The sequence below is a fragment of the Crocodylus siamensis genome, chromosome 6, assembly GCF_052110815.1.
Source record: "Crocodylus siamensis isolate JL-2025a chromosome 6, ASM5211081v1, whole genome shotgun sequence".
In the NCBI taxonomy this organism is placed as follows: Eukaryota; Metazoa; Chordata; order Crocodylia; family Crocodylidae; genus Crocodylus; species Crocodylus siamensis.
Window position 1 is genome coordinate 19,571,569 of NC_143400.1, and position 21,549 is coordinate 19,593,117.

The window sequence follows — 21,549 nt, forward strand, 5'->3', positions numbered from 1 at the left end:
GCTCCTAGTAGGGCCCCTGCCCTGGTGCTACCCAGCCCCTGCTCCAGGGGGGCCCCCAGCCCCTGCAGTGCCACCAAGTTCAGGCCCAGATGGGCCCAGCCTAGGTGGTGGAAGGGGGCTAGGAGCAAGCGCCCCCACTGCCGCCCCCCCCACACAGCCTCCACACTCAGGCATGTGGCTGGGGGGGGGTGCCCACAGCCACAGGTGCAGCCCTACAGCCAGGGCTGTAACCAGGAGCGTGGCCAGGGGCAGCCTGGGAGCCTCCATTGTCTGGGGAGGGGAGGGGGTGAGGGGTTTGTGAGGCAATAAGAGGGAGCTGTGGGGTGGGAATGAGGGGCAGGGGCAGGCCTGACTGGGGGGGGTGTGTTCCAGGTAGGTGTATGTTTACAGCTGTTACCATATTTCCCCACATATTTTTGTGTGCATGTGTGTGGGGGGTGTATTACATGCCAAAAATTATGGTACTTTACAGGCTTTCAGCTGATAATCCCCCAGGTCCCCCCTGCCCCAGGAGCATGGATTCATTATGCTTTTGCTGATGAGGACCCTGCTCTGGTCTAGGAGCGACCAAGCTAGAGGTGTTGGTGTCCTGACTGTGAGATCAAGGCATGGTGAGACATAGGAGGACTTAGGCCCTGCAGCATTATGAGGTACTGTGGGGCCCAGGGTATTATGGGGTAGGGAGATGGTGCTAAACCTAGGGCATTATGAGGTAGAGATCCCTTGCTCCAGAGTGTGATGGGATAGGGAAATGGGACTAGGCTCAGGGCATGATGGGGCAGGCAAGAGTGGTAGGGCACTACACTGAAACCCAGGGCGTTATGAGATAATGTCCCGGACCCTGAGCCAGTTCATATGGTACATGGAGGCCGAGGCGGGACTCGAACCCTTGATCTCAAGAGCTTCATAAAAGGGAAGGAGCAGCTGACAAGGCAGCCTCCAGCTGTCACCTTCGACAGTAGCAGGAGCTAATGGGGCGCCCGGGAGCGCGGCGGCGGCGGCAGCTCATTGGTCGAAGTGGGGCAGGTGGGCGTGTCACCTCAGTTGGCTCCACAGAGAGACGTCCTCTCCCATTGGCCGAGCGTGGAGGCGGGCTCCAGGACACCATGAGCCCGACGCGGTTGGCTGCCCCCTCCTCTTGGTTTTTGTGGGGCTTGCGGGTTTTTTTGCACCTCACGTTGCCATTGGCCCGCCGAGCCGGCGCTCCCTATTGGCTCCGGCTCCGCCGCCTGCCATTGGCTAGGCGGGGCGCAGCCTTCCTGGCTGAGGGGGCGCTTCTTCCCCGCCCCCTCCCCGCGCATGCGCGGTGGCTCGGGTCGCTCTGAGGCGGCGGCGGCGGTGGTGGCGGCGGGTCGCGTCGGTGACCCCCCCCCCCCGCCCTCACGGTGGCGGAGCCGCGGGAGCAGCCTCCGCCCCCCCGGCCTGGGCCCCCCGCCCCCGCCCTGCCTGGGGGTGCGCCGGGCGGCCGGGCGGCCGGGCCCATGGAGGGGCTGCCCGTGGAGGTGCGCGGCTCCAACGGCGCCTTCTACAAGGTCAGGGGGGGGCCCGGTTTGAGGGGGGTGTCATGGGGCGGGGGAAGTGGCTTTGCAGGCTGGGGGAGTGGTTGTGTTTGCGGAAGGGGGTGTCGTGAAGTGGGGGAGGGGCTCAGGGGGGCTCTGGAGGACTCTGGTTTGGGGGGGTGTCATGGAGTGTGGGGAGGGGCCCTGAGGGGTTCTGGGGTGGGGGAGGGGCTTTGAACGACCCTGATTTGAGTGGTGAGAAGGGGTTGTCTGAAGGCTCCTGGGGTGGAGGGGCTGAAGAAGGGTCTGAAGGTCCCTGGGTTGGGGGGGGGCCCTCAAGGGTGCTGAGGGGAGAGGGGCTTTGAAGTGCCACAGCTTGTCAGGGGGGTATCATGGCATGCGGGGAGGCGATTTGAGGGTGTTGGGTGTGTGAAGGGTGGGATGGCTGGCTGAGAGGAGGGGGGGCAGGCTATGGGGGTTGTCAGTTTTGGGAGGGGCCTTGAGGGGTTGAAGTGCACTGGGGAGGGGCGGTGGGGGGTAGGCTTGTGTGTGGGCGAAGAGGCCTGGGGTGTCCCAGGGCGGGGGGTTGTGTCAGGCAGAGACTGGGGTCAGGGGCTCTTGGGGGAGATGTCCAGAGGCCTTTTGTACTAGGGGAGGGGCAGGGATTTGGGAAAGGGGGTGTTGCTTCTTCATCCTTTCCATCCATTGGCACCCCTGCCACACACCCCACTTCGTTAGCTCATTCTCCTGTTAAGGCATTTCCCTAAGTCGAGCTCTCGCCAGAGCTCCCTGAGTCAGCAAGGGGCCGGCAGGGATAAAAATACCCCGCCGGGGATTGGCTTTCCTTTCACCCGTTCCTCTCCCAACTCTGCAGGTAGGTGGGGCGGGGGGACTCCTAAATCTGAGGGGTTGAAATAGAGCCCCTGCCCCGCTCCCTGGCTACATCCAGCCTTTGATCCAAGCCATCTGTACCGCAAGCTCATTGCCACGCTTGGGTTTCGTTCCCACCCGTGCTCTGAAACCAGGGGCTGGAGTTTGCTCATGGGTGTCGTCCCCCCACCCCCGCTTTCTTTTCTGTTGGGGGGTGGGACAGAGGTTTGGGCTTATGCTGGGGAAAAGGCTCCTGGGGTCATGGGGTGAGGGATGAGCTACCTACGGCCTGGTAAATCAGAGGCTGGGGGGTTTGGGGCCTGGTGAAGCTGCCCCCTAAGGCAGGAATTGGAGGGCAATTGGGGACTGAACTTGGCCTTGAAGAAGGGGGGGGGCATGCTTTACCTACCCCCCTCCAACCTGGCTGCCCTGATGCAGCCTGTGACCCTGGAGCAATAGAGTTGTGGCTGAATCATAGAGGAACCATGTGGGGTGGGAGGATGTGTTATGGAATGCCTGGAGGATGGACTGTGCTGGCGGGACACCTTGTAGCAAACTAAACCTCGGCCCTGGATTTGTCTGGGAACCTTGTGATCTGATACAACCCCAGATCCCCTTCTGCCAAGGGTGGTGGGCGCTGGGGGGGGGGCAAGTATTACCCCTGGGGCTTTGCTGTGAGGAAATAACTGGTGTTGGGCTTTTATTCTTCCTGGACCAGGAGGCTCTTGTGGGGGCTGCATTCAGTCCTGCTACTGCTCCAGCTGAGGATCAACCCTCTAGCTTGAGGGCATCGTTTGGGGACAGGATAGACAAAGAACACCTCCGGGCCTGGGTTGGATGGGCTTCATTCTGCCTCCAGCAGTGGGGTCGGGCTAGATGTGACCTGGAGGGCCTGGCTGCACCCTGAGGGTCTCTGCTGATTCATGTGCCCCGTCCTGTCCGTGTCTCCCCCCCCCCCACCCGTTCTTTCTTACCTCTAAGGGAGCATCTTTAAACACTGTCCTCCACCACACTTTGGGGGCTGTGTAAACCATCCCCTGCTGCAGCTTCTTGATAGCCAGCCCCATAAGAGGCACCACTGATTTAGGGGTTCTTCCATCGTGCTAGGTGCTATACATCCCTGTTTGCTGTCCTGAGGCACTTTTGGAGTTGATCCAGGTGTTCCCCTCTCCCCAAAACACTTTATTTGAGCTCTTACTGTGGGCTACATCCCTTCCTTCACAGTGCGGGACAGTGGATGTGCCGGCAACGTACAAACGTGTGCCTTATTTTGTGCAAACAATGTTTGTATCATCCTTCCATGCCTCTAAAGACCAGTGTGATTTAATTCTTTGATTTCATAGACATAGACATTAGGGCTGGAAGAGACCTCGGAAGATTATTGAGTCCAGCCCCCCGCCTGAAGTGCAGGAAGTCAGCTGGGGTTATAGGATCCCAGCAAGCAAAGCATCTAATTTTTTCTTGAAGTTGTTCAATGTAGGTGCTTGAACCACCTCCGCTGGCAGGCTGTTCCAGACCTTGGGGGTTTGGACAGCAAAGAAATTCTTCCTTATGTCCAGCCTGAAACGGTCTTGCAGTAGTTTATAACCAATTTAATCCTTTTATATTCATTTGCACTGGAAAAAAGTTTCAGATTGACATCTCTTCTCTTTAGGGTTGGTCACCGGCTTTCCCTGCGCAGGTTCAGGTGCAGTGTTTGGTGTGGGCTCAGGGTTGATGGTCGTTTTATGAAGTAGTTCAATGCTGGATGGGTCTGGGATGCTTTGGGCAGGGGGCTTAGACTAGATATGGGGGTCTGTTTCCACCTCACTTCTCTCTGATTGCCTGGCGCCCTTTGCTTTGCACTTGAAAGCCAATACTCACAGCTGGGGTGGCACTGGTCTCATCTCACCCAGTGCCTAGTCTCTGACAGCACCAGAGAGGGGGGGAATGTAGGAATAAGCTAGATCTTGAGTGGTCTTTACTCTGTCAGCTTTTTCCTGTAGGTTAAAGGTGCCGGAGGAGATGACCTGTACTGCTTTGTGGCTAGGAATGGAGGCGTCAATCCATGAACATGTCTAGTTTCCATGTGAAACCAGCCTTACCTGGGCACTCGGCTTGTGGGGGTCCCCAGGCACTCGGCACATAGGGGTCTGCAGGCGCTGGCCTGAGGGGGATGGTCAGCCTTGACAACCGTTTTAGGTATTAAGTTCCACGCGTTAATGATGTGCCTTGTGGAGAAGTCCTGTCTCTAGTTCATTTTAAACCCGCCCCTTAGTTCTAGCATCCTGGGACTGGATGAATAAAGTTCCTCATTCGCTTAGGCCTCCCCCTGGCTTATTTGGTAGCCCTCCCTCCATCCTATCCCCCTCCACTATCTATTCTCTTTCCACACTGAAGAGTCCAGTCTCTCCTAGTTCAGCAGCTGTTTCGCCTGCCTGCTGGCATGGAAAAATGGCTGCTCTTGTCTTCATTTCACAGGTGGGGAAACTGAGGCAGAGTCAGTGTCTGGGATTTCTCATGCCAACACCTTCGGCTTCCAGACCAGCACGCTCCTTTCCTAGAGAGCTGGCAGGCATTCCTGTGTTCCTGCCTGGAATAAAATATGCCCCTTGCGTCTGAAAGGCAGACCGAGGAATAGGCTCTTCCCTTGTCACTGGTAACCGAGCTGCAGCAGACAGCTGAGCTGATCAGGCTTTCCTCTTTGCCTGGCAACCAGCAGAAATTGCTCTTACCGTATTTCTGGCACACAAGCTGCAGTGCATGTTCCGGCAGTTAGTTTTTTGGAGGGAAGATGGATACAACCTATATAAGAACAGCTATGGCAGCCAGCAGAAACTGCTGTTACCATATTTCTGGCACATAATGCACCCTTGGGAAGAAACATATCAGCCATTGTTGATGGCAGCTTTACAAAAACTTTATAGTTCAGAACATGGATGGTCTGGGGTGGTTCGGATAAGGCTGATCCTGCCTCAGCCAGGCGGCTGGACTAGCTGTGACCTCTGGAGGTCCTTTCTAGCCTGCCTTCTCTACAATTCCTATGAACTCAGTGCTCCAGGATGCAACTTTCCTCTAGTGAGGATTGTTTTGGGGCTTTCTCAGGTTGAAACATCAGGTTGCTTGCCCTGATCTCCCAGCAGTCGATCCCCAAAGTGCCCTCTCAACTCTGCCCACCCACTCTCCAAAGCGCCACGATAACAAGCAAAACTCTTATCTCTTTTCTCTGTGTCAGGTGCTAACAGGGACTTTTACCCAGCATGGCTTTTATTGCTCAAAGCAGGCAACTTGCGGAAGGGGCCAAATCTGGGGTGACAGGAGGCTGTGGTGGTTGAGGGGCAACTCTACAGGGACCAGGAGTAGCTGTGTTTAAATAGCCTGGCTGAGCTGCCCCGAGGTGTGCAGGGTGGGTGAGAGCTGAGAAACTTGACCCAAGTTAATTTTAGCTCTGTGTTCCCCTTGCTGGCATCTGGGGCAGATCAAAGGTGCCAAAGGGGTGGGAGGAGAAAACTCTTCATTGCTGCCTAATCCCTCAGTTTCAAGGGAGAGCTATTTTGAGCAGAACTGTTGGCTTCTCCGCCCCTTCCCCGACCTCAGCACCTGGGCTGGAGGTGATGTGTCTGAACAGGGCCAGGGCTTCCCTTCTCTTGTGGCTGGAGGAGGGGAGCTGCAGTTTCCAAATGAAGCTAGTTTCAAATTTATCCAGGGAAGTCCTTGGTGGAGCTCGTTGTCACCAGCTGCAGTGGAAGCTGATGGCCTAGCTAAATTCCTCAAGGGTTAGGACATGGTTTTGTGGGGGGAAGCAGGATTCATCCTGCTGTGCTGTGCTGTGCTGTGCTGTGCTGTGCTGTGCTGTGCTGTGCTGTGCTGTGCTGTGCTGTGCTGTGCTGTGCTGTGCTGTGCTGTGCTGTGCAGTGCAGTGCATGGAGCTGCCCAGCTGCTGGCTGGAGGCACTTTTCCCCTCCTCTCCATGCTCCAGAAGCAAGGGAAGGATGAGCTGTGATATACCACAGCCCTTGTTTGGGGTAATTAGTGTCCGATTCATCCACGTAATTATTTTTTGGGCAGGGAAGGAGACAAGTTTCCCCGACATTTTCTTCCTGGCTGGATTATGGACGTAGCTGGGGAAGGGTAGGGTGGATGGCATTGGTTCCAGACGTAGGTAGAGGGAGAGAAAGTCTTCACGTATGTAAAGAGGCAGGTGATTGATCATTCTCTGCATCCGTGGGAGACAGGGATAGAATCATAGAGCTGGAAGGGACCCCGAAAGATCATCAGGTCCAGCCCCCTGCACAAGCAGGAAAGACATCTGGGGTCAGGTGACCTCAGCCAGTTGACCGTCCAATCTTTTCTTGAAGACCTCTAGGGTAGATGATTGCACCACCTCTGAGGGGAGCTTGTTCCACAGTCTAGACACCCTAGTTGTGAAAGTTTTCTTAATGTTCAGCCTGAAAATGTCTTCCAGGAGTTTGTGGCTGTTGTTTCTAGTTTTCCCCTAGGGCATCCTGGTGGTGAACAGTTGTTCACTGAGCCCCCGATGTACGCCTCTGCTATACCAGTAAACTGCAATGAGGTCTTCTCTCAGCTGCCTTTTCTTAAGCTGAAGGGTCCAAGATCCCTCAGCATCTCCTTATTTGGGTCTGGGAAAGTAGCTGGGGACACAGTTCAGTGTCAGGTCCTGAAGTCTCCACCAGGCTGAGAGCTGGTCATATGGGGCCAATCCTGCCAGGGACGGGGTTGGATGTCTTGTTCTGGTGCTCACTCTGATTGGGTGCTCATGCAGATGGACCTGCCCAGAATCACACCAGTGTAAAGTCTCACCCCATCATCATCCAGCTCCATTACAGTGGCAAAGAGTAGATGCTGCGGGGGCGGGGGGCAAATAAGGGGGACAGAACTGCCCCCCCTCTCCTCTAGCTTTCTGGGAATGCTTAATCTTGGAGGCTGCAGGGAGCTGCTGCAAAAGGAGCCTGTTTGGGGTGAGGAGGGGTCCTCTGGATGCCTGGTCAGCTCACTGGATTTCCCCCTGCCTCAACTCTAGATTATCGAGACAGGCAGGGGGTGCCGTAGCCCTGCCGGGTAGGTTTGGAGTCTGCCTTGTGGTAGGGGCAGGTCATGGGTTGTATGTGGGAGACTAGAGCTTTGTAGTGACCTCACAGGCCTGGCGGCACCTAGCAATTGCCACCTCCAGGGGGGCACAGTCAAGGAGCCCCAGACCCCATGTCCCTCCCGGGGGGAGACAGGCTCAGCCTCACGCTGTCTGCTTTTCTCCTCCCTCGCAGGGTTACGTTAAAGATGTCCATGAAGACTCCGTCACCATAGCCTTCGAGAACAAGTAGGTACCGGCTGGGCAGTGCGGGGATCTTCCATTGTGGCCAGAGTCGGGGGGATAGGTTTGGGCCCCTGTGCTGCAAGCTTTTGGAGGTGGTGGGTAGGTGCCTGCATATCTCACCCAATGGTTATCAAACTTGTTACGTTCCAGACTCCCCCCCATCCCCCCTTCCAAAAATGCTTTCACTCATTCCTTTGCTAGGGATCAGTGTTGAAGCAGCTACTGTATATTCTCATATACAACACACCCCCAAATAGATCACGTGCCTTGGCTTGGAAAGGCAGAACAAAGGCTCCCCCACTGCAGAAAGGAGGTGGCCACGTTGGGGAGAGTAACAAAAATGTTTGGGGGACTGGGGCGCAGGACTGGTGAGGAGAAATGGTCACGTTGAGTATGCAAAAAAGAAGAACGAAGGGGCATTGAAAAGCAGCAGTTAGGGTGGTTGCAAAGAGGATGGAGCTGGACTGTTATCAGCAGTGGCAGGTGACAGAACAAGGAGCAATGGGCTCAGGTTGCAGCAGGGAAATTTGAGGCTAGATATTAAGAGGAGCTTTCTTCCGAGAAGGGTAGTAAAGCATTGGAACAGGCTCCCCAGAGAGGTGATGGGATCTCCATCCTTGGAGGTTTTGAAGACCCAGATCAACCAAGCATTGGCTGGGATGATGTAGGTGGGGCTGGTTCTGCTTGGAGTAAGGTATTGGACCTGATGACCTCCTGATGTCCCATCCAACCCTCCCATGCGGTGCAGTTCAACCTGAATAGAAACCAACCATAAAGTTGTTGCCCATTCTCAAGCACAGACTTGGTAGCAGTTTGGCTCTCTTTAGAGCCAAGTGGGCATTTTGATGGCGTGGCAATGACTTCTCGTGTGTGACCGGGTCTATATTTGTGTGACGAACCAGTCAGTGATGTGATACTGACTTTGCACATGTGGCTGGGTTTAAATGTATTGCTTGATTCACCAGTGGGTTGTGCATTATATGTAATGTGTGGCTGGTCTTTGCATGTATGGCCGAACTAAATGTATTGAGCAGTTCACATTGCTCAATATGTCATGTGTGACCATGCTAAATTTATTATGCAGTTTGCCAGTCAAATGCCACTATATATAAGGTATGGCTGGTCTTATTTTGCGTATATGGTCAGGCTAAATGTATTGCGCAGAGCACCAGTCAGATGTGCAATATATGTAATGTATGACTGAGCTAAATTTATTGTGATTTCCCCCAGCATGCAATATGTGTGATGTGCGACCAAGCCATATTTATTATGCAGATCACCAGTCAAATGCACAATATATGTAATGTGTGGCCAGTGATACTTTACACGTGTGGCCAAGCTAAAATTATTGTACAATTCATTAGTAAATTGCATGAAATATGTAATGTGTGAAATGGGTAAAAAGTAGAGAAGATTCTTCCACAGCAGTAGCAGTTGTGATGTTTCGACAGCAGCAGGATGTCAGCTGCTGTCATCCCCCGGCTTTCGCAGGGCCACTTAGCGGGTGATGTTCAGTGTGGTATTAGGGTTGCTGGTCGTTTTACTACAAGATTAAGTGATGGGCTTGTTGGATCCTGCCTTGGGGTGGACTCTGTGACCCCTTTGGGGGTCCCTTCCTGCCCCACTTCTCTAGGAATTCTGTGAATACGTCAAGCCGGCTCTGGTTACAGGAGCCAGATCAGTGAAACTGGCTGGCACAGAAGCTCCCCATTGATCCTCCACAGCGGCTTTGGCCTGCCATGACATGAGCTTCTAGCCCCCTTCTTCTCCAATTGAGAGGCCAGATCCCAGTGTGGATGGACCCCAGGCATCTGGGCTCTTCCACTGTCTACTGAAGGACGCCAAGCCTGATTGTTGCCTGGCAGTGATGGGGCTGGGATGCTGCATTCCCTGCCTGGCAGCGGAGGACTTCAAGGGAAGGTTTCTTGCATGTGAGGAGAGCCCGAACTAGTCCTCTGACTGCCAGCCTTGCTTTGGAGGCACCCATCTGAGCTGTTCTGGCCTGCCCTCTGCCTTCCCCAAGCAGCTGTCGCTCAGAGCCGCGGAGTTGGGCCTGGAGAAAGAAAGAAACCCTCTGCCTCAAGGAGTTAAAGTGCCTGCCCTGGAGGGCAGAGGAGGCCCGCATAGCTTGTAGGCTGCTGGGGAGCTCAGGTTAGCCCCTGGTGTCCCCTTGATAGTACATGCAAAACTGACCAGCTCCCTTCCCGAAACTGACTAACTCTCGAGGCCACAGATTGCTCCGGAATCCAGGAACGTCCTTTCTGAACCCCAGGAGCACATAACTGCCACTGGCCCTGAGTGTGGCCGGCTCTGGGGTGGAATGATTGCTGGATGCTGCTGGATGAAATGGCCACCCCTGGGGTCTGGCTGTGAGTGCGACTGGCTCTGAGGTGGAACACCTGCTCTGCGCTGAAGGATCATTCACCAGTTGCATAGGGGCCGGAGCAGCTGCCACTGCCAGGATCACTTGCTTGTGGCCAAGACGTGCCTGGCTGTGGGGTGGAATGGCTGCTCCCTAGATGGCTTGTAGGTCTGTGGGCTGCTGGCAGGGGGTGATGATGCAGGAGCTGAAATGCAGATGGCCAGGGGTGAAGCAGCTGTTGGATGTGAGGGCCATAGCGCCAGTGTTTGAAGGGCAGGGGGCATCTGAAACCCAAGTGGCCTACCCTGCTCCCAGATGCACCTGGCTCTGGGTGACAGCTGATACTGGGGGGCAGGGGCTCCAAGCAATCAGAAGGCATTTAAGGTTCCTGGGCAGGATCCACCCTCTATGTTGGGGGGCGGGGGGGGTGTTGATTCGTGTCCCACTCCCTCAAATTCCTTTGGTGAAGGGGGTGTCCAAGTATTAATAGTGGCCATGTCCTACCCCCTCCCCCGAGTTGTCCAACTCTCGGTGAAGGATCTAGGTATTAACAGTGACCGTGTCTTACCTCCGAGTCAGCCGCGTCTTGATGGGTCTAGGTATTAAGGCTGGCTGCATCCCTCCCCAGAGTCAGCTGCATCTTGGTGACTGACTCCTACAGGACCCTCTTTTCCACTCCCCAGCCCCACTTCTTTCTTCTCCTGGGCTACAGAGGCAGTCACACCTTGGTGCTGGATAATAGCAGAAGAAGCTGCTTGTCTCTGATTTGTTAGATATAATGTGTGCTCTTCATTTCCAGCAGCTAGCTTTTATTGGGGGAAGTGTATGTTGGAGGTGAGAAAATATGGTAATGTTATCTCTAGTAGCCATGTTCCACCCCACAGGCAGCATCATCTTGGGGGCTGGGTGAATGACCCTGGCATTAACAGCAGCGAGGCCCCAACCCAGAGGCAGCTGCATTTTGATGCCAGGTAAATGATGCTAGGTGGTAGAGCGGGGTGCACATCTCACTGGTAACCTGTTTCCAGGATGTGACACATGCCTTGTTTTGGAGGAGCGGCAGCTAGGGCTTGCTTGGGAGTCTGGATGTTGCTGCTGATTTAGAACCTGCTCTTACCATAGTTCCTTCCTCTAATGCTCACTCTGATTTTTCAGTAGGTAGGGGAGGCATTATATGCGAGAGAAGAATATGGGAATATTATTCTGTTCCACCCTAGCAAGATGCGGGGGTGTTGCATATGAGAAAATATGGTACTAATGTTACCAGCAGCTGTATTCCACCCCAGCAAGGGGAGGGGGGTGGGAACTGTATATGAGAAAATGTGGTAATATTACTGCCAGCCATGTTCCACCCTGGCAAGAAGAGGGGGTATTGTATATGAGAAAATATGGTAATATTATTACAACACCCCCTCCCCTTCCTAGGGTGGAACACAGCTGCTAGTAATAGTCCCATATTTTCTCTCATACTAGCAGCTGTGTTCCAAAGCAGGGGGGTGTTGTATATTAGAAAATACGGTAATATTACTGCCAGCCATGTTCCACCCCAGAGGCAGCTGCCTCTTGGGCTTGACTGAGGGATCCCAATATAAACAGCTCCTTGTTGTAGTATAGTAGACTGAGGGCAGTATCTGGACCAGACTGTCCTTCTACCCTTGCCTGCCAGAAGCAGCGATAAAAGAGATACGGGGCGTGAGAGATTTCTGCCCTCCCCCCATGTGGCATGAGGTGAAATCCGTCCTTGGTGATTCCCAACTGGGAGTGGCTACTCTGATTTCCCCCTGCCCCAAAGGGTGCCACAGCCCCCACAGCTGCTCCTCCAGGGCTTCCTGTTGCTGGTGGGAGGGGATGGGGGTGGGAATGACCCAAGTTTCCCTCCCCTCCTTCACCGTGTTGGCATCTCCTGGCAGCTGGCAGCCCGAGAGGCAGATTCCCTTCAGTGACGTGCGCCTGCCCCCACCGGCTGACTATAGCAAGGAGATCACAGAAGGAGACGAAGTGGAGGTAGGAGCCGCATCTTTCACCCCTGCCCAGCCCCACGCTGCCTCCTACACTTATACCCCCACTCTGCATCCTCTCCACAGGTCTACTCCCGAGCTAATGAGCATGAGCCTTGCGGCTGGTGGCTGGCCAGGGTCCGCATGATGAAAGGGGATGTAAGTTTATGGGGGTGGGGATGTGCTCGCTTCCCAGGGTCCTTAACATTGCCTCACTAGGGGGTTGTTACAATCCTGGGGGCTATGACACCCACCGGGGCATCTCTCCATGCCACATCAAAACTAGTTCTTCCCAGTTTGCCCCTGGTCCCACCCCAGTTGGGAAGAGGTGGAAGGTGCCCCTGAAATCCAAAGCATTGAGTGCTTGGACACTCCCTCACACCCTGGGATCCCTCACCCCTGGATGGATTCCCCCCCCCCCAGCCCTGATTTTTACGCCCCCCCCAAAGTTCTATGTGATCGAATATGCTGCCTGCGACGCCACCTACAATGAGATTGTCACATTGGAGCGGCTCCGGCCTGTCAACCCCAACAAAGTGGCCAACAAGGGCACCTTCTTCAAGCACACCATCGCTGTCCCGGATGACCTCAAGGAGGCGTGAGTGCTGGGGGCAGAACCCAGGGGGCTGGGTGGTGTGTGTTTTTATATAAATGAACGTATGATAAACAAGGAAGCAGTGCCTCATTCCTTCTATGCATATAAGGTAGAGTGGAGGGTGTCTAATTGCCCTAGGCCTCTACTTTGCTGGTTTCCATGGGGTGGGGAAGGGGGTGTTTCTTCAGACCCCTAGAACATGATGGATCTTGCACTGAAACTGATTGCACTCCTGGCTAGGTCCACCCCAGCCAGGGGCCTAAACCTCTTGGGTGTGGCATCTCCAGCTAGAGTTCTTGCTACCAAGTGTCTAAACCTCCTGGGGTGTGGTATCCCTGGCTAGATCCACCCCTGCTGGGTGTCTGAATCACTCTGGTGTGGGTTCCCCAGTTAGGTTCACCATGTCCGATGGGGGCTGATCTTGGGTGTGATGTCTTCAGGTAGGGGGTCTCATTACCAAGTATCTAAACCCCGGCTTGGATGTGGCATCCCTGGCTAGATCCACTTCTGCTGGGTGCCTGAATCACTCGGGTGTGGGTTCCTCAGCTAGGTCCACCCAGGCCAGAGACCTAAACATTTTGGTTGCAGCGCCTCTGGCTAGGGGGTGTGACTACCCAGCACACAAGCCCCTTGGGCTTTCCACCCCTAGGTGCTTGAACCTCTTGGGCATAGCTCCTCTGGCTAGGGGGTCTCACTACCAAGTGTCTAAATCCCCTGGGGCTCAGCATCCCTGGCCAGATCCACCCCTGCTGGGTTTCTAAATGATTCTGGTGTGGGTTCCCTAGCTAGATTCACCCCACTCAGGGCCCTAAACCTCTTGGGTGTGGTGGGGGGCGGGGTCTCAGTACCAAGTGTCTAAACCCCCTGGGATGCAGCATCCCTGGCTAGATCCGCTTGTGCCTGGTGTCTGAATCACTCCAGCATGGATTCCCCAGCTAGGGACCTAAATGTTTTGGGTGTGGTGCCTCCAGCTAGGGCTCTTGCTAACCAGCGCCTAAGCCCCTTGGGCTCTCCACACCTAGGTGCTCAAACGACAACGTGCACAAGGAGTTCAAGAAGGCGGTGGGCGCCAACTGCATCTTTCTGCATGTGGCCAGCAGTGAGCTCTACATCCTGGTACGCCTCACTGTAAATCCAGGGCAAGGGTCTCCGCAGAGATGGGTCTGGGATTCTTCTGTGCCTCTTTCCCCACCTCGAGACAGAAAGGGAGGATTTTGGATCTTGGAAAGGGGGGCAGCAGGAAGCTGCTCTGTTGTTGGCTTGGGGCAGAGAGGGCACGGTTCTGGCACATGGGGCTCAATCCTGCCCTGCCCCAAGCTTGAGCACCCCCTGGCCTAGATCACCCAATCAGGGGCTGTCCAGCTAAACACCTCTGCTAATGGAAAGCACACAACTCTTCTAGGCCTATCTACACTTACATTACCCCCAGCCTTTGGTTGTCCAAGCCCTTCAGAGACAGAGAGCCCACAACTCCCCTAGCCCTAGCTACGCCTAGATCACCCCCTTGTCCAAGCTCTTCTTGAAGGCCTCCAGGGATGGACCATGTACAACTCCCCTAGGCCTAGCTCCACCTGCATCACCCCCAGCCCTTGGTTGTACAAGCCTGTTAGGGATGGAGAGCCCATGATTCCCCATGGCATCTACCCCATTGCCTCCCTGTTGCAAGCTTTCTTGTGAGCTCCAACCCCCCCCCCCGACCCTGGGTCTGCCCCTGCCTGGGTGGGGGGTGGTCTTGGCTGCAGCTGGCTCTGGGGGGCAGCTGATTTATTCCCCCCTACCTTCCCCAGTCCACAACAGAGTCAACAGTGAAACGAGCCTCACTGCTGGGTGACATGCACCTGCGCAGCATCCGCACCAAGCTCCTGCTGATGTCCCGCAATGAGGAGGCCAACAAGCACCTGGAGGTGAGGGTGAAGATAGGCGTCTGGGCCCAGGGTGCCCCTGAGGGTTGGGGAGGGGGTGGAGGGGTGGGTCCAGGACTGGGGAGGGGGTGTGAAGGGGTGGACTCAGGTGTCCGGGCCTGGGGTACCCCTGAGGGTTGGGGAGAAGGTGGAGGGCTGGACTCAGGTGTCAAGGCCCAGGGCAACCCAAGTGAATGGAGGGTGGTGTCTGGGCCTCAGACACCCCTGGGGGCTGGGGAGGGGGTTGAGGGGCAGAAGGCCTGGGGTACCTCTTGGGGGTATGGGGTTGGAGGGGGTCACACAGGGCCGGGATGGGGCCCAACTATAGGCAGTGCCCCTTAATAGAGAGGGGGTATAATTCCCCCCCTTGTGATACCTAGAGTGACTCCCAGTTCTGTCTCCACCCCTCTTGGGGGGGTGGGGTGTCCCCAGGGCCCAGCTGAGCAGGCAGCATCCCTGGGTGGATGGCATGCTATGGTACCACAAGGTCCTCCAGGACCTATTGGCTCCCAATCCCCTCCCTCCCTTGGGGTCACTTGATTGACGGGTGAAGGGCTCACACGGGGCTGGGGTAGAGGCTTAGTTGCCCTCACTGACTCCCAGTTGTCCGTCCATCCGTCCGTGTCGTCCCTGTCCCCGCTCCCGCGCAGACCAGTAAGCAGCTGGCCTCGGCCTTCCAGGAGGAGTTCCGGGTGCGTGAGGACCTGATGGGCCTGGCTATCGGCACGCACGGCGCCAACATCCAGCAGGCGCGGCGCGTGCCCGGTGTCACTGCCATTGAGCTGGATGAGGACACATGCACCTTCCGCATCTACGGCGAGGTGTGGGGGGGCATCCAGATGCTGGGGTTCCTTTCTGTGCAGCCCCCCAACTCCATTCTTCTGGGTGGGAAGGGAAGGGCACTTGGACACCTGGGTTCTCTCCCGGCTCTGAAGTGGGAATAGGGTCGGCGGGGCAGAGCAAGGTATCCCAGACACCTGGGTTCTCTCCCTAGCTTTGGGAAGGGAATGGGATACATTGGCTCTGAGCAGATGCAAAGAGCCCATACACCTGGATTCTGGCCTTGCTGTCAGTGGGAGGTGGTTTCAGCGGGGTTACTGGGAGCCCAGATGTCCACCACTGCCTCCCCCCACACAGACACCCGAGGCCTGCAAGCAGGCCCGCAGATACCTGGAGTTCTCAGAGGACTCAGTGCAGGTGCCTCGGAACCTTGTTGGTGAGTTCCCAGCAGCCCCTGAGGCTACAGCGGCCTGGTGGAGCCTGGCATTCAGTGGGGGGGGCAGTTGCTTAGATTCCCCCCCCAGCTTGGAAGGGGTGGGGAGTTTACAGCAATTGCCTGGATTCTTTAGGGGCGGAGTAGGGCGGGGGGGTGAGAGCAGGGAGGGCTGGGAGCCCCTCTGCTCACCCCCCTACCCCCTGGCTCCAGGCAAGGTGATCGGGAAGAATGGGAAGGTGATCCAGGAGATCGTGGACAAATCCGGGGTTGTGCGGGTCCGGGTAGAAGGCGACAACGACAAGAAAAACCCCCGGGAGGAAGTGAGAGGGTTTTGGGGTGGGGGGTGCTGCGAGGGCTCTGGGGGAGTGGGGGGGGGTTCCATGTTGTCTCCCCCCCGATTAACCCTTTTCTGCCTCGCCCTCAGGGCATGGTCCCCTTCATCTTTGTGGGGACGCGAGAGAACATCAGCAATGCCCAGGCCCTGCTGGAGTATCACCTCTCCTACCTGCAGGTAACTGTCCCCAGGGGGCAATTAAGGGGCTGCATTTTGCCCATTACTGCATGGACTTGGGGGGGGAGGGGTGGAAACTGTATCGGGGGACTTTAACTCCCCTGCAATCAAAGGGGTAGGATGGAACCAATTTCACCCTGTGGGGAACCCATTTGGTGGTTGCATACATGTGCATGCCTCTTAATGGTTTCCCCTGCCCCTCTTCCTGCTGTCCAGTGTGCATTTCCCCCTACACTTCCTGCCTGTGTACAACCAGAACTGGTTTTCCCCTTGCAATACAGCTGCTCCCTATCCTGTTTCCATGGAGCACTTTGGTTCCCCCCACCATTAGGTGCATGCACAAATGCCTTCCCTCTCTTTCTTTTTACAGGCCCATAACAACCAGTTCCCATCTATCCGAGTGGCTTGTTTTAATGACACACTTTGCCTCCCGCCCCCCGTGCCCTGCCAGCCCCTTAATTGGTTCTCCCTGACTAGGTGCTCTCACAAATTACTTCCTTCTGTCATTGCTCCCCTTCTAGCCAGTTCTTCCCTACTCCGAGGCTGCACTTTGGTTTCTATGCCCCAGACACATTGGTGCAGTTGCTAATTGGCTCCTCTTGACCCTGGGTGTGCTTCCAAATGAGTTGCCTCTCCTGTCACAATCCTGCTATAGTTCCCTTTTACCTGTGCACTTCGGTTCCTATGCAGCAAACACAATGTTACTGCTGCTAATAGGTTCCTCTGCTTCGTGATGTCTTTCTGTATTATCCTGTCCAACCCCATGGTACATTTGCTGTGTGGTTCCCTTGCTTCCTGGTGCATTCCTAAATTTGCCCCTCCCCCTCCCTCTCCCTCCATAACCATGGTGTGGCAGCTAATTGGTTCTGGTGCCCTGTGGTGCTTTCCTAAATTAGTTCCCCCTTCCTGACAATGCTAGGGTAAGGTTTCCATTCTCTTGGGTGCACTTCTAAATGGGCTCCCCTACTCCTGCAGCTCTTGTCGTTCTGAATCCATTCCTGTTCCTGTGATAACAAGGGCTTGTTTTTCCTCCCCCCACCCAGGAGGTGGAGCAGCTGCGCCTGGAGCGGCTGCAGATCGATGAGCAGCTCCGGCAGATCGGGATGGGCTTCCGGCCGCTGTCCAGCCGGGCTGACAAGGAGCGGGGTGGCTATACCACTGATGACAGCACCTCGTCCTCCCTGCATGGTTCCCGCACATATGGCGGGAGCTATGGTGGGCGGGGCCGCGGGCGCCGCGGGCCCAACTCTGGCTATGGTAACTTGAGGGCTGGGGTGAGGTGAGGGGGTGTTTGGACTGCTTTTGGGGAAGTTGAGACACCCTAGGTTATGTCCCAGCATGGTTTCTTTCTCTCCTGCCTCAACATGCCTCACCCTACAAATGGGTGCATTTCAGCTAGGCCCCTAGCCCTTTGTTCTAACATGCTTTGATCCCTGGTGTCTTCCCAGCTGATCTTAGTCCCCCAGCTGTCTTTTGGGTCCTAACTGACTATCCCTTTCACTCTCCTCAGGAGGAGCCCATATGTCTGGGCTCCCTGCCCACTGGAGTTTAACCCCTTTCTCTCACCTCTCCTCTCAGGCACTAGCTCGGACATGTCCAATGCCTCAGAGACGGAGACAGAGAGACGGGATGAGGCAGAGCGCCCGGCAGGTGGCGAGAGGGACCCCCATCCCCGCCCCGAAGATGGGCGGCGGCGCCCAGCAGTGGGCCGGGGCCGGGGGCCCCCTCAAACCCCCCGGGGCGGGGGCGGAGGGGGCAGCAAGTACAGCAGCTCTTCCATCAGCTCAGGTAACTCCCCATTCCTTCCCATGGCAGCCTGTATATGCCTGGCTTCCCTTCTTTGGGGGGGAAGGGCTGTCTCCAGGACTCCTGGGCTCTCTGGGTGTCACAGCTCTATTGCTTCCTCCACCCTACAGTGCTCAAAGACCCTGACAGCAACCCCTACAGCCTGCTGGATACGGCCGAGACAGATGCCACGGCCGACACAGACGCCAGTGAGTCGCAGCCGGCCCCCAGTCGCCGGCGCCGCTCCCGGCGCCGCCGCACTGATGAGGATGCCACCATCATGGATGGGGCCACTGAATCTGATGTACTCTCGGTGGCTGAAAATGGCCTGGGTGAGGAACTGTCTTGGACTCTGGGGTTCCCTGGGAGGGGAGTGGGGCGCTGGGATGGACTTGGAGCAGTGGGGTGTGAACCTGGCTTCTCTGGGAGGGGAAGTGCAGTCTGGGAGGGCCTATGACCCACTCCACACTTTCCCAGAGGACGACTCAAAACCACAGCGACGCAACCGAAGCAGGCGCCGCCGTAACCGTGGCAACCGCATGGATGGGTCCATCAGCCGGGACCGGCAGCCAGGTATTTGCCTCGCATGGGGGTGGGGCACAGGGTTTCTTGGACAGAAATGGAACCCTCCTTGCCTGGGGAGCTGCCATCTGGGGGGAAGCTTTAGTCTTATGGGTTCATGGGCGTGGCCAAAACGTTTCTCCCTAGGAACCCTCGTCTAGGGAGCTGACACAAGGGAGAAGTCACTTCTAGACAGACCGGGGGTATAAGAAGTGTTCACCTTGCTAGGAACCCTCATCCAAAGGCGGGGGGGAGCCATTTCTGGCTGGACCAAGGGAAAGAGGCAGTTCCCCCTGCAGGAGCCCTTGTTTGTCCAGGGAGCTGATGAAGGGGAAAGCCATTTCTAGCCTCACCCAGGGGCATATAGGCAGTGTTCCCCCCAAGAAGAACCCTTGTCCAGGGAGCTGATGCCAAGGTGGGGGGGTCATTTCTGGACAGACTAAAGAACATAGGCATTATCCCCCTAGGAACCCTTGTCTAGGGAGGAACCATTTCTAGGTATACCATGAGGCATGGGCAGCGTTTTCCTCCCACCCCCAGGAACCATTATCCCAGGATGAACCATTTCAGTTCAGAACAAGGGCCATAGGCAGTGTCTCTGTCATTTTCCGCCCCCGCCCCAGAACCCTTCTCCCGGGAGCTGACTTGGGAGGGAGCCATTTCTAGCCAGACCAAGGGGCAGAGGCAGCGTCCTGCCCCTCTCCAGAACCCTTCTCCTTGGAGCCGCTCTCTGGGGGGAACCATTAAGTGGACAGACCTGGGGGAACCCACCTTTCCTGGCGAGCTGACACAGGGCAGGGAGCCATTATTTGATGGACAGAGGGCTAGGGCGCCTGGGTGCTGTCCTTAGCTACCTTCCTTGTGGAGGGGGTGGGGCAAGGCCCACCCGTTGCTGACTCATTCAATCTCATATCCCAGTGACCGTAGCAGACTACATCTCCCGGGCAGAGTCCCAGAGCCGCCAGCGCCCCCCTCAGGAGCCCCGGGAGCCCTCTGCTGAGAGTTCCACCCGCAGACAAAAGGTAGCCAATCATGGTGGGGGTGGGGATTCTGGTTCGGGGGCACGGCGAGAGCCCTACCTGTGCCCCCCCACCCATCCTGTAGCCCAAAAGGCAGCCAATCATATACTGGAGGTGGGCTTTGTGGGGGCATAGGGCAAGGCCAGAGCTGGCAAGGAACCAATTGGAATGGGGGTACAACTTGGGGTTCAGGGGGTGGGGCCTAGGGGGCAGGGCTTATGGCTTCAGCTCTTGGTGTGAAAGGAACTCCTGAGGCAAAAAGAAACCAATCCTAGGCTGGGGCAGGGCTCATGGATTTGTGGGTGTGGCTTGCTGAAGAGGTGGGGCCTACTGACTCCTTCCCCTCTCCTCCCCAGACGGACAGTGTTCCTGCCACTGCCAAAGTGGCCAATGGCCCCTCAGAGAATGGAGACCTGGCTGAGCTCCCTTCCCCCCCGGAGGTTGGCACCCTCGTCAATGGGGTCTCCTAAATCTGGCCCTGCCACACCTTCATTAATTAACGACACCCCCCCCCCCTTAATTAACCCCCTGCTTGCATCTGGAGCCAGCTGCCTCCACCCATCTCTCTCGCTCGTGCCCCACGCCCTGCCGCCGCGCTCGTGACTCCACCTGCCGCCGCTTGCCAAAGAGAGGGAACGCTGGTCAGGGCCTGCTCCCCCATTAGGGCCTAAAGAGGCGGCTTTTTCTCTTGATTCCCTGGAGTGAGGAGTGGGGGGGGCAGCTGTAATTAACCCCCCCACATTAATTAACCCTGGGAAGCTCCACTGAGACTTTTTTTGTGCCTTTTGAAATCTGCCCGGAGCGAGAAAAGTCCCCACCTGCCAGTCTTCTGTGCCCTGCCCCTTTTATTCTACCCCCTACCATCCCCTCCCTTTAAAACAAGCCCAAAATGGCCCATTTTCGACCCAAACATCTCCCCAATCTTTATGTTTTTGGAAGCATTCAAGGAGCCACAGTCTTTTTTCTTTTTGGTGCCTCCCCCCCAATGTGGGGCCCTCAGTTGAGTTCATTTCTGGGGGGGGGAGCAGGGAATAACCCCAGGAGGTGGATGGATTTTTCTGTTGCTCCTTTCCTGACACTGTGGAAGGGGGCAGAGCTGGGGAATAATTAGTGGGGGGGGGTCGTTAGCTGGGGGCGGGTGTCCGGGGGGCTGCTCCATCTCTGTGACGGTTGAGACTTTATTTATTTTTCACTGTACAGTATTTAAAAAGAGAATAAAAAACACCAAAAACCTGCCTGTCTCACTACCGGGGCCAGTTAACGAGCAGGGGGGAAGGCTTGGTCCAGGGGATGGGGGGGGGGGGGGGGGGGTGCATGTGACCCACAATCCTGCTACATGGCATTCTGGGAGGTTGCATTCTCTGGAGGGGGGGCAGAGGCACCATGGGAAGGCCTTGGACGACTGGCTGGGCTGCCCACATTACCTCTGGAACAGGTGGGCCTAGGAGCCAGGATGCCTGGTTTATTTCCCGGAGGCAGGAGCAGCACGACCAATGGGGTAGGGCTTGGGTGGTATGCAGATATCTGGGTTACTTTCCCGGCTTCAAGTAGAGCAAAGGAAACCTAGGCATCCTAGTCTGGCCCTCTCAGGGGGCTGGCCTGATCCTGATTGACAGCTCAGCTGAGCTACACCCCTTCTAGCCTACAAGTGAAGCCCTGCCTCTCAGGATCAAGGAGGGGCTCTGGCCTCCCCTGCACCATTTGTTTTGTGCCCCCTAGGGCCACCCCTTCTTTTCTGGGGGGATAGACTGAGTGGGGGGGCTGGATCCCTGCACCCTGCCCCTCACCTCCAGGACAGATGGACACACAGACGCCCCCAGCAACTTCCAGACACCTTTACTGGGTAGTGAGAGAGGACCCACCTGAGTTCTCTCCCAGGTCTGGGGGGGGCGGAGGATGCCTAGGTTCTCTCCCTGATGGAG

At 56.3% G+C, this 21,549-nt stretch overlaps 1 protein-coding gene across 3 annotated transcripts; it reads left to right on the forward strand.

Moving 5' to 3' along the window:
• Positions 1-1,284: 1,284 nt before the first annotated feature.
• FXR2 (FMR1 autosomal homolog 2) lies at positions 1,285-20,130 on the forward strand. 3 transcript variants are annotated; one of them, XM_090055620.1, is made up of 17 exons: positions 1,340-1,532; positions 7,631-7,683; positions 11,953-12,046; positions 12,127-12,198; positions 12,489-12,637; positions 13,657-13,750; positions 14,422-14,538; positions 15,186-15,356; positions 15,673-15,751; positions 15,962-16,071; positions 16,176-16,262; positions 17,306-17,519; positions 17,841-18,050; positions 18,179-18,379; positions 18,525-18,620; positions 19,527-19,630; positions 19,984-20,130. In XM_090055620.1, the coding sequence occupies exons 1-17, from the start codon at positions 1,482-1,484 to the stop codon at positions 20,095-20,097; spliced, it is 2,016 nt and encodes a 671-aa protein (XP_089911746.1). In that variant the 5' UTR covers positions 1,340-1,481; the 3' UTR covers positions 20,098-20,130. The 3 variants fall into 3 exon arrangements, with proteins under 3 accessions (XP_089911745.1, XP_089911744.1, XP_089911746.1); XM_090055619.1 differs by lacking the exon at positions 7,631-7,683 and having other exon boundaries at positions 1,285-1,532; positions 15,216-15,356; XM_090055618.1 differs by lacking the exon at positions 7,631-7,683 and having other exon boundaries at positions 1,292-1,532.
• Positions 20,131-21,549: the final 1,419 nt, after the last annotated feature.